The 12,690-nt window shown below is 38.1% G+C and overlaps 1 protein-coding gene across 1 annotated transcript; it reads left to right on the forward strand.

Moving 5' to 3' along the window:
• The first annotated feature begins 202 nt into the window (after positions 1 to 202).
• Positions 203 to 1,458, forward strand: LOC142519712 (uncharacterized). The gene is made up of 2 exons (XM_075622741.1): positions 203 to 320; positions 1,175 to 1,458. Exons 1-2 carry the CDS (start codon positions 203 to 205, stop codon positions 1,456 to 1,458), a joined length of 402 nt encoding a protein of 133 aa, XP_075478856.1.
• The last annotated feature ends 11,232 nt before the right edge of the window (positions 1,459 to 12,690 follow it).

A 12,690-nucleotide genomic window follows, 5' to 3' on the forward strand; every position in this document is an offset into this window, starting at 1 on the left:
CTCTCATCCAATCAAGAGGCAATTTACGGGACCTCCGAAAGCTCAAGGGCAAAAAAAGCCCCAAGGACAATGGAAGAAGCCGGGATAGCAAAAGCCATTACCGTCTGGAGCACCAAAACCTGAAGAGAGGCTATTATGCAAAGAATGCAATCACTTACACTATGGAAAATTCATGTGGGGATCATATAGGTGCTTCATATGCATGGAAAAGGGAAATAAAGCCACTGATTGCTTGAAGAAGAGAGGACCCACAGTGGGCAGAGTTTATATGATGAACGCTGAAGAAGCTGAGGAGGAGCCAGACACGACTATAACCACCGGTAACCTTGTTAGTTAACGTTTTCATATTGCTTTTATTGCATGAAATGTTAAATTTGTTTTGATAATTGATTGAAATAATGAAGAACCTAGAAGAATTTAGGTTGCATGCTCTACTATCATTGGATTTAAGGAATGAATTAAACCGGTAACTAGACAAGCACCTAGATGTACATTCTTAGGCCCAGCCTAACACACCTTATTTATCCCGCCCTTGGAAATAACTTATGCGTACTAGCCACTAGCAACTAAAGGCGCAAGTGCTGCCATGCTATATGTGAGTGATCGATGTGAATAAGAGTTTCTTTTTCCAGGAGGGTGATCGAATCCAAATAAGAATTTAAAGGCTTAAAATTGGGAAAAATCGAGAATAAAGGCATGCATTGTATTTTCGAAAATCTATGAGGGCGAATTGAAAATTCGAACTTAAGGGGCTTAATTGCACATATCTGAAACTTTTAGGGGCTAATATGAATTTTTGAAAGGTCCAAGGACTAAATTGAGATAAATCGAAAATACTAGGATGAACATGGAACTTTAGAAATTCAGGGACTAAATTGCAAATTTTAAAAGACTAGGGGTTGTTCCACAATTTTCGGAATCCTAAGGGTTAAAACAATAAATTCCGAAAGTTTAGGGCCTAAGTTTTGGAGGCTAATTGGCAAAATTCGAAACTTTTATGGATGAAAAATAAATTTGGGAAAATTTAAGGGGTTCAAATAAAATTTTTGCGAGAAGTATTGGGATCCAAGCATTTAATTTATAAAAAATTAGGGAAATAATGACAGAAATTCCTTAAGCTTAAAAACAAATAGATTTAACGACATATTCGTCACTGGAAAGATATTCATTCTAGGTATAGCTACCTACGCATTGCTGGATTCGGGAGCTACACACTCATTCATATCCGAGACATTTGTCAAGCGACTAAATATTATACCTGAGGATATAGGATTGGGCTTCAAAGTTTCTATTCCTTCCGGTGAGCAAATGGTCACTTCCAGCATTGTGAAGAATCTGGAGCTTTGTTTGCAAAAAGATGTGGTTCGGGCACATCTTATCGTACGCCCAATGCCTAAATTCGACATAGTACATGGCATGGATTTACTATCATTGAATGGAGCTTCGATAGATTTTTGACAGAGGTCATTGTCTATTCAACCGCTCAGCGGGAAACCTTTTTGTTTTTGAGGCAGCGAGAAACAAGCAAATGCCGCACATAATCTCCTGCATCAGTGCAAGGAAACTTATGAGACGAGGCTGTCAAGCTTTTCTAGCATATGTTACGTCATCACACATTCATTACAGTCAGAAGCTAGAGGATGTTGAGGTCGTTAGAGACTTCCCTTGTGTCTTTCTTGAGAACGTTTCTGGCATTCCACCGGACCAAGAGGTGGAATTTTCTATTGAGTTGATGCCAGGCATTGTATCAATTTCTAAGGCATCCTATCGTCTAGCACCCGCCGAGATAAAAGAGCTAATGAATCAAATTCAAGAATTGCCAGACAAGGGTTTTATTCGTCCTAGTTGTTTTTCTTGGGGCGCACCGGTATTATTTGTGAAGAAAAAAGATGGCAGTATGCGACTCTGTATTGATTATCGAGAGCTGAATAGATTCACCATCAAGAATAAGTATCCATTGCCCAGAATAGAAGATCTATTTGATCAATTGCAAGGAGCATCGATTTTATCGGAGATAGATCTTCGTTCGGGATACCACCAGTTGAAAGTGAAAGAGTTCGATGTTCATAAAACGGTTTTTAGGACTCATAATGGTCACTATGAGTTTATGGTCATGACATTTGGGTTGACCAATGCGCCATCGACCTTTATGGATCTCATGAATCGCGTATTTCATCCGTATCGGGATCAATTCATCATAGTCTTCATTGATGACATTCTGATTTATTCGAAGAGCCGAGAGGAGCATAGTCAGCACTTGAGAACGACCCTACAAATATTGCAAGATTGAAAGTTATTCGCTAAGTTCAGCAAGTTCAAGTTTTCGCTCGAGAGAGTGGCGTTCTTAGGTCACATCATTTCTAGAGAAAGAGTTGAGGTGGATCCAAGCAAAGTTGAGGTAGTTAAAGAGTGTCCAGTACCAAGGAACGTAACCGAGATCCGTAGTTTATTGGGCCTAGCTGGCTACTACCGAAATTTCATTCAAGGATTCTCATTTATTGTGGTACCCTTGACCGCTTTGACGAAGAAGAATGCAAAATTTACATGGGGATCCGAATGCCAAGAAAGTTTTGACAAGTTGAAGCCAGCATTGATTTACGCGCCATTATTATCCATGCCATCGGGGCAAGGAGAGTATGTTTTTTTATACGGACGCTTCAAAACTTGGTTTCGGAGCAGTTCTGATGCAAAATGACGGAGTTATAGCTTATGAGTCTAGACAGTTGAATGTTCGTGAGAAGAATTACCTGACTCATTACCTCGAGCTTGCAGCCGTGGTATTTGCATTAAAGATTTAGAGACATTATTTGTATGGAGAGAAATGCAAAATTTTCACCGACCATAAAAGTTTGAAGTACTTCTTCAGCCAAAAAGAGTTGAATATTAGGCAACGAATATGGCTAGAATTGGCAAAGGACTATGACTGCGATATTAACTACCATCCAGGAACAGCTAATATAGTAGCGGATGCATTGAGTAGAAAGACAACAGTTATTACTCAATTATCACTTCAGAGACCATTTGTAATGCCCGAAAAATCATTACACGTAAACCACATGCATGCAATTGATTTAAATTGCATATTTATTTCATTTAATTGATCTTAAAATGCTTAAATGATATATTATACATGTTTAAATCTTTAAAGTCCACGATTTTATGAAACAGAAGGAGTTTACCCGAATACTCGGTAATAGACTGGGAAAGGAGACCGAGGGACGACCAAGATAAATATTTTTCAATAAATATTTCCAAGGCCTATTAATATGACTAAATATGATTAATTTTTTTAAAAAATGGTAGAGTTCAAATTATTTTATGAGAAGAGCTCGATATTATCCGGGAAACCGGTTTTGGGCAAACGAAGGACTTTTAGAATATCAAAATTATTATTTTTTGAAAATTAATTTTTATAAACTTTTATTTTTCAACTAAATAGGTGTTATTGGGCCTAATTTACCTAGAATTAGTAGGCCCAATTGCTCCTAAACTCAAAGGCCCAAAACCTAAGCCCGTTAACATGCAAATTAAAATCTATGAGAAGGACTGCTAGGTCTTTTTGAAAAGGATGCAGCCGAAAACACACACACACAATTTTAAAAAATCTAAGGAAAGAAATAAGGAGTATTCACCACCCGTTCGTTCTTCATCGCACCCCATGCCGACAATCGCGTATTCGAGCGTTCCAAAACGCAAAGTCACGCTTCTAAAATCATTTGACGCATCATTCAAACAATATTATGCATTTTTTGAATTATTTTGCATGAAAAATATTTATGCTCGATTGGTTTAACAATATAACGATTATTTCAATGTTTTGATGATTTTACGCTTGTTTGAAAAAACGATATGATTCCTAAGGACATACTGCCAATATCAGATGTTCAAGGGCTAGGAAAAGAGTCGTTAAGGGACAACATGAGGGCTGGAGTCGAGCTTGGTGAAGGAGAGTCGAACCTAGGGTTTCTTTCAGATACAAGGTTCGGCCATGGAGGAGTTCGAGCGAGGGGCTGCGTGTAAGGGATAGGGCTGGTCGGGGCTTGCTCATCAAAGTCTGGTGCAGTCATGGAAGGGTTCATGGAGGGCTAGACCAGGCTGCTGCAGGATATGGGAGAGTCCACAACCCTAGGACACTCCACATGTGCGCGCGTGGCTAGGTTCGGGAGAGGGGAGGCATGCAGCTGGTCTAGGTGTCTAGGCTGGTCTAGTAGGATCTAGGGAAGAGGGCTCGGTGTCGGGATAGGGTCTGGTGCAGCCAAGGTTCATGGTGGCTCGAGTAAGGTTGGGGTTGCGACTTGGAAAAGAGAAGAGAGGGCTCGCGGGTTTGGCTTAGGACTTGGGCTGGCTCGATTTTGGGTAGGAGGGGTTCAGATAGAGTCCAAGAGGGTCTGGTCAGGGTTAGGTCCAGGGTGGCTCAGTGGTGGCTCGAGATTTTAAGGAGGCAAATGGTTCTATGGAAGTAAAGGGTTCGAATTTGGTGATGGCTGGGCTAGGGGCTAGGTGGGTTGGTCCAGGATGGTTCAGGGTGGTCTAGGAGGGGCTGGACGTGGTCTGGTCTTAGGTGGCTCAAGGATGGTTCGATGGTTTTAGGAATAAAACGTTAACAAATATCAGAGTTCAAAATTGGTTAGGAAAGGAAAGGGGTTCGAACAATCGTCCATGGGGGTCAGTTCATGGTTCACGAGGGTATCTTAGGAATGAAAAGTCTGTTTGAAATTTGGGAAGAAAATATTAAGGTTTGAATTAGTTCAAGAATTAAAAGCTTCGGGAATTAGTAAATAGGAAATTAAATCGAAAGCCTCGAATTTAAGCTAAATAGAATTATTAAAAATTAAACTTAAGCTTAAATAATAATTGGGATAGTCTTGAGTCAATAAAATTGAGAAAAAGTCAAAATCGAGAAATTTTACGTCCAGGGGCAAAACGGACATTTTACACTTGGGTAGTACGAGAACGGTTGGCAACGTCCGAAGGGTCATAATGCATGTGAAATGATATTTTATGATGCTTATGATGAAAACATGAGATTTTAAGATTTACGGTAAAGCTGTAATATTTATACTGTTAAAATGCTATTTTTCGAATACGAAAAGGACATGATATTTTATGATTAAAATGAAACGCCCGCTCCTTTTAAAATTCTACTGAAACATTTTTTTTTGTTTTTTTAAAGCTAAGCTAATGCGGAAAATACATGTGACACCCTGAACCGTAAAATAATAAACTCTATAATGCGGAAGCTTTAAAGAATAGACTTGGAGGAAAGTATGTACTTTAAAAAAAATTTGACAGAGTTTTCCCGTAAAAAGGTACTCACAACATGACTCAAGCAATAAAACCAATAAATCATAAAAATTCCACAACTAATACATAAAGATATACAAAATCAAAAGTTTTGCATTTGATTACCAAAATAATTTAGTCAAGTTTAAACTCCCAAAATATCAAATGTTTTACAACAAAAGATATTCACCGCTTCAACAATTTCAAAACAAAATAAATTCTTAACCATCCATAGACAAAATAATCATTTCATCCTTCCTCCAAGCTTGGCACATTTCCTTCTTCCGTCTCGACACCACACCTTATCAGTCTCGGTTACCTGCATCTGCATCTCATGAACATCATTGAAATGAGTTATAAAAACTCACCAAGTACACATTTAAATAACAAGTACATATACCATAGTGTACAGAAGGGATCCATACCATTTCTTAACCGTAATATGCCATCAGTCAATAAAATGCGTATATAACAATTATAAGATGGAATCTATAGAACAATTCATTTCTTTTCATTCGTATGGCATTGATAGATCATCAGTCAATGGTACACATGTACGTCTCAGTCAAAATCAGTCACAGTACATGTCATTATGTTGATCAACTTCAGTCAAGTGGGTTTAGAATTGCCATAGGTAACACCACAACACCATATAACCATCAAGCCATAAAAGTTTTCACTGAAACATTTTATCAAACACGTGGTGTACATGCTAATGAATTAGCTCCTTTACTTTGCTCTTGTCAACAATTTCATTTCTTTTCAATATATCAATACATACAATATACATAATCAATGATTTAAAGGAGCTAAAATCAATAGAAACTTCATTTATCATATACATAGCTCATGAGATGAATTCAAAGGAAAAGTCTACTTACAACCCAATATAAAAGTAGTTGCTTAGCTCTTGAGGGATTCGTACAACACAATGATAATAATAATATCATCAATCATTATATTAACAACCTTACCTCTACATTCAAACCAAACAACCCAATCTTTCCTTCAATCACTAACCCAAAGAAAATAAGCTTTCTTACCTTGATCCTAGACTCTTGAGGAGAAGAACTTCTAATCTCCAAGCAAAGATTAAGGCTTCAATCAAAGATTAATGTCTTGGAAGAAATTGGATTGAAGGAGAAATGAGGAACCCTAGCTTCCAAACCGTGAGAAAAAAAAAAAGAAGAGAAGGGAAAAGAGGAAAATGAGAGTCTCATTCGATTTTATGCCTTAAATCACGCAAAACACGCTTTTTCACTGTACAAGGCACTGGGGCGGTCGAGTTTTACCGCCCTAGCGTGGAACTTACTATCCAAATCATTACATTATACAGTTATATACCTACAAAGTCCATTTCAAACTGTTTATTGTTAAACTGCCGGCAAAGTACAAATTATCACTAGTCAAGTCGAATCGTTTCTGCGCTTATACCTTTTAGTGGTCCTGCAAGTCTAACCATTCAAGAATACTTCTTAACTGCCTGAAAACTGTTAATAACATTTTGATATCAAGAAATTTTACAAAAGATCCAGGCGCGCTGGGGCGGTCAAACATTACCGCCCTAGCGCGGCACCTTCTGTCCCGGCGCACGCTCTGCGCACAGCTTCTCCGAAGATTGGTTCAGAAATGCCTCTTTCCTTCATAATTAGAAAAAGTGGTAAACTTAAAGTTGTAGCCCTGTGTCATGGCTTTCATCTCCAATTGGCCTCATGTCATTTGAATATTTGAGTAAAAATTTATGCTCCATCTCCCAACATGTGTCAGTGCAGGAACGACGATACACACGACACACTTTGGGGCGCTATTGGCTTATCTTCCACAATGATTCGAACAAAACTCAAAACATGATAGTTATAGCCTTATGTCTTATCTTTCTAATGGAAGTGGCCTCACATCATTTGGATCAAAATACAAAACATTATGCTAAACATCACAACTACTGCCATAGTTTTCATACCGATTAAGCACTTCCATTACCTATTTAGCTCAAGATCAACGTTCTATTCTACCCATCCATTATCTATTTCATTTTATAACATTCATATCATAACATAAATCCATAAACCTTCACCATAAAATACCGTAATTCATAATAAAAGAAATGAACAATCGGCTATTACAATTCTCCTCCCCTTATTAAAATTTCGTCCCCGAAATTTACCTCACGAAGTAAACAAGTTAGGATAACGTTGCTTCATCTCTTCCTCGGGTTCCCATGTTCCTTCTTCGATGACATGATTACTCCATAACACCTTCACGATCCCAATTTCTTTGTTTCTAAGCACTTTAACCTTTCGATCCAGTATTTTTACCGGCAGTTCATGATAACTCAAATTTGGCGTTAAGTCTAGTGGTTCGTGACGAAGTATATGAGTTGGATTCGAAACATATTTATGAAGCATTGAGACATGAAATACATTATGCATTTTATCCAAGTCCGGAGGCAAAGCCAATCGATAAGCTCGCTCACCAATCCTATCAAGAATCTCGAAAGGTCCAATAAAACGAGAACTCAACTTCCCTTTCTTCCCAAATCTCATAACTCCCTTGAGAGGAGCTATCTTAACAAACACGTGTTCACCTATCTCGAATGCCAAAGGCCTTCTTCAAACATCTGCATAGCTTTTCTGTCGAGACTGGGCAGTTTTCATTCTTTCTCGAATCAATGCTACAACATCGACCATTTGTTGGACCAACTCTGGTCCTAACATCTTTCTTTTACCAACTTCATCCCAAAACAAATGTGAACGATACCTTCTCCCATACAGAGCTTCATAAGGTGCCATGCCAATCGAGGACTGATAGCTATTATTATATTTGAATTCCATAAGAGGCAGCTTCAAATCCCAACTTCCAGGAAAATCAATAATGCAAGCTCTTAACATGTCCTTAAGAATCTGAATAGCTCGTTCTGATTGTACGTCACTCTGAGGATGATAAGTCGTGCTGAAGGCCAACTTCATACCCAAAGCTCTATGCAAACTCTTCCATAATTCAGATGTAAATCTTGGATCACGATCAGAAACAATTGACACTGGTATCCCATGAAGTCTAACAATCTCTTGAACATAAGCCTCAGCATATTGATTCATCGAATAAGTTGTCTTCATAGGAAGAAATATGATGACTTGGTTAAACGATCAACAATAACCCAAATTAAATTATAACCTTTCTGCGTCTTCGGAAGTCCGATAACAAAGTCCATTGTGATGTGTTCCCATTTCCACTGAGGTATCAACAATGACTTCAACAATCCTGCAGGTCTTTGGTGCTCAATCTTAACCTGCTGACATTTTAAGCATTCAAAGATATACAATGCAATATCCTTCTTCATACCTGGCCACCAAAAGAGTCGACGAAGATCTTGATACATCTTGGTATTACCTGGATGTATCGAATATGGTGTGTATGCATCTCAATCAAAACATCTCGTCAAATATCATCGCCGATAGGAACACAAATTCGACCTCTGAAGGTCATCAACCCATCACTGTTTAAACCAAACTCAGGATTTCCTTTGAGCTCAGCATTAGATCTCATTTCCAGCAATTGCTTATCATTCTGCTGTCCATGTTTAATCCTATCATTCAAAGTAGGTCGAAACATCAAAACTGAAAGTCGAACTATCGTACCTTTCTCAACCGAAGCGGTCTCATTTCTTTGCAAGTCCAACAATAAAGGTTTATGAATCATAGAACTCAACATAACTCCTGATTTTCGACTCAATGCATCTACAATTACATTCGCCTTCCCAGGGTGGTAACTAATAGTGAAATTGTAATGCCCGAGATTTTTATTCTGTTAATTTACGATTATTGATTATGGATTGATGTTATTATAGAGGGAAAGGAACAGACCGGGGAAGACAAAAGAAGATTTGAATTATGTGCGAGGACTGAACCCCTCGCGCATATGCGCGACCAGGCAGGGCGCATATGCGCGAGATAGGCAGAGAACCTCGCGCATATGCGCGAGCATGGCAGAGAACCCCGCGCATATGCGAGAAGAGAGGACGCGCATATGCGCGAGCTGAGGAAATGAAGAATGCCAAGACAGAATGTCTCGCGCATATGCGCGGGAGGAAGTCGCGCATATGCGCGAGACGTGCAGTATGAAGAATAAGCCACTTGGCTTGCCATGTAACTTGATATATATAAAAGTTCATTTCCTCAAACCTCAACAAGAAAACCGAATGAACGTTAAGGGAAAGCTTCAAGTCTTCTTCTGGTACTAGTATTGGGATTGTGTGAAATCTAGCCGCTCGATTTTCGATCCATATATATATCTTTGCTCCTCTCGCCAAGAACGTCAAGAGGATGTATGTTTTATTGACTTCTAGCATGGTTCGAAATATATATGTTGAAGGAATCATGATTTGATTGTTATGATATGTTCTTGAGATTGTTTTAATTGTATAATCGAAACCGAATTGAAGAACAGATACCGTATGAAATTGTTATCATTTTCAGATTGAATTCGATTGAGATTATACGGATTTGATATCAGATTGAGTTTGTTATCGATTATGAGTTGAGATTGGTATTTGTTGATATTGTATTGCTGGGTATACGGAGATTGTGCTGTTATGCCGTCGAAACAGAATTAGATTGAGTTCTGATTATATCCAGTATTGATTGGGTTGTATATTGATATTGTACTTCTTCAATATTGTCATTGCCAGATTGAGTATTGACAGATTCGAATTCAGGACTTTGATTTCGTCAGATTGACAAAAGAAAGGTATAAATCAATGTTGAACCGGGAAGATACGACTCGAGTTAGATTCGACTTGAGTTTTCCAAAACCACATAATTTATTTTATTGCATTGATGTTTGCAATTCATGAGATTGATATGCTTAGTCTGTTGATTTATAGCAAAGCATGTATTGAGTCATGGGCGGATGTGCCTAGTCATTGGCTAAGGTGCCAAGTCTTTGACGGATGTGCCAAGACACTGAATGTTTGGTTTATATCAATGTTGCTTAGGCGCAGATCGACTTCTATTGCTGAGATTCGATATAGTGTGCCAATGTCCAGGAACCGGGATCCCTAGATTAGAGAAGAGTCGAGTCAAAGATTATGAGTCGAGAGTTGATTCACAGTTTTATATCGATTCATGTCTTTCAGATTGTGATGCATGTTATTGATAACTATTCCATTCTTTTATATCTGTTTATATGATTGCATGTCTACGTTGTTTATACTGTGAATATATTTTCACAAGAGTTATCCGACTGTTATTGTGTTTGTATGTGTGCATGACAACAGGTGAGACATGATCAGGGTCGAGAAGAGGATGAGAGATCAAGATTAGCGTGGAGATCAAGACTTAGATATATATTTGATTTTCAGCACTTGATGTAGTTGTTGAACACTAGTTGATCTGAATATATGTTGTACAAAACTTGTACTTTACTTTCGATGATTTGAATATATTTTAAAAAAATAAATATATTTTAAAACTAGGTGAACACTAGTTGATCTGAATATATTTTTAAAAAAAATTTTAGACCCAAATTAATTAACTGATCCTAATGATGATTAAGAAAATGAATTAGATTCGGGTCCCCACATCAATCATAATCCTTAAGAAGTTCCAACCATCTCCTCTGACGAATGTTCAATTCTTTTTGAGTAAACAGATATTTAAGGCTTTTATGATCTGAGAAAATCTCACTTTACTCCATACAAATAATGTCGCCAGATCTTCAAAGCAAATACCACAGCTGCCCATAATCCTTCAGCTGACGGGAAGCATAAGCAATTACTTTACCACGCTGCATCAATACAGCACCGAGTCCTTTCTTAGAAGCATCAGTGAACACTACAAAGTCTTCAACTCCTTCAGGAAGTGACAACACTGGAGCCGATGTTAATTTATCCTTCAACTCCTGAAAACTTTGTTGACACTCATTTGTCCATTCAAATTTCACTGTCTTTCTTGTCAATGCAGTCAATGGATGGGCTATCTTTGAGAAATCGGCTATAGGACGATAGTAACCTGCCAAACCAAGAAAACTTCGTACCTCAGAAACTGTCGTAGGAATAAGCCATTTCTTCACTGCTTCTATCTTTGTTGGATCCACGTTAATTCCATCTTTAGAAACAATATGGCCTAGGAAAGTCACTTGGTCCAACCAGAGCTCGCACTTCTTTAACTTGGCATATAACTGATTATCCCTCAATTGTTGCAACACAGTTCTCAAATGTTCTCGATGAAGTTCTCGAATCTTCAAATAAACTAGAATATCATCAATAAATACAATGATGAAATTGTCCAAATAAGGCATGAAGACTCAATTCATAAGATCCATAAAAACTGACAGCGCATTAGTTAACCCGAAAGACATTACCAGAAATTCATAATGACCATACCTAGTTCGAAAGCAGTCTTAGGTATGTCATCTTCTTTCACCTTCAATTGGTGATATCCTGATCGCAGATCATTTTTAGAAAATATCGTTGCCCCTTGTGATTGATCAAACAGATCATCAATTCGTGGAAAAGGATATTTGTTCTTAATTGTAACTTTGTTGATCTCTCGGTAGTCAATACACAAACGTAGTGACCCATCTTTCTTTTTCACAAACAACACTAGTGCCCCCCATGGTGAAGAACTCGGTCTAATAAAGCCCTTATCTTACAGTTCTTGCAATTGGTTCTTTAATTCTTTCGTTTCAGTCGGTGTCATTCGATAAGGGGCTTTAGAAATAGGAGCAGTACCAGGTACAACATCAATGACAAATTCGACTTCTCTATCGGGTGGCAACCCCGGCAAATCATCGGCAAAGACATCCGAATACTCTCGAACAACTTCAATATCATTCACACCCACATTATATTTCTTACTCACATCCATTACTGACGCCAGAAATCCCTGACACCCCTTAACCAACATCTTATTCACCTTCAAGCAAGAAATAATAGAAGTGTCAAGCGAAGTATCTGAACGCTTGAAGACCATGTTGTCACCTTCTTCTGTCAAAAATCGCACCAGTCTTTTCAACACAATCTATTACTGCACGATACGATGATAGCCAATCCATACCCAAAATCACATCAAAATCTATCATAGGAATCACAATCAAATCAGCAAATAAGATTCTCTCATTCATTTGAATAGGACAAGCTTTAATCACAATTGTAGGAAAAATCACATCACCCAAAAGAAGCACAATATTAAACTGTAGAGGTTCAAATATAGGTGCAATACCCAACGATCTCATGAAAATTTCAGACATAAAGGAATGTGTAGCTCCAGTATCAATGAAAGTAAGATCTACATTGCCTGAAATCAGAATAGTACCTGATATAACCGACATATCTGGATTAACACCCTCTTTGGTCAAAGAGAAGATGCGCCCTTGGATTCGTCCTCGGCCTAATGATTGGGTGCAGTTGAT

The sequence above is a fragment of the Primulina tabacum genome, chromosome 11 (genome assembly GCF_025594145.1).
Source record: "Primulina tabacum isolate GXHZ01 chromosome 11, ASM2559414v2, whole genome shotgun sequence".
Taxonomy (NCBI): Eukaryota; Viridiplantae; Streptophyta; class Magnoliopsida; order Lamiales; family Gesneriaceae; genus Primulina; species Primulina tabacum.

What these genes read in the sequence shown, in the direction of transcription:
- LOC142519712 (XM_075622741.1), top strand. Translation starts at nt 203, where the DNA reads ATGGAAAAGGGAAATAAAGCCACTGATTGCTTGAAGAAGAGAGGACCC. An exon ending in AGACACGACTATAACCACCG is followed by an intron (nt 321 to 1,174) that starts GTAACCTTGTTA and finishes TATTCATTCTAG; the next exon opens with GTATAGCTACCTACGCATTG.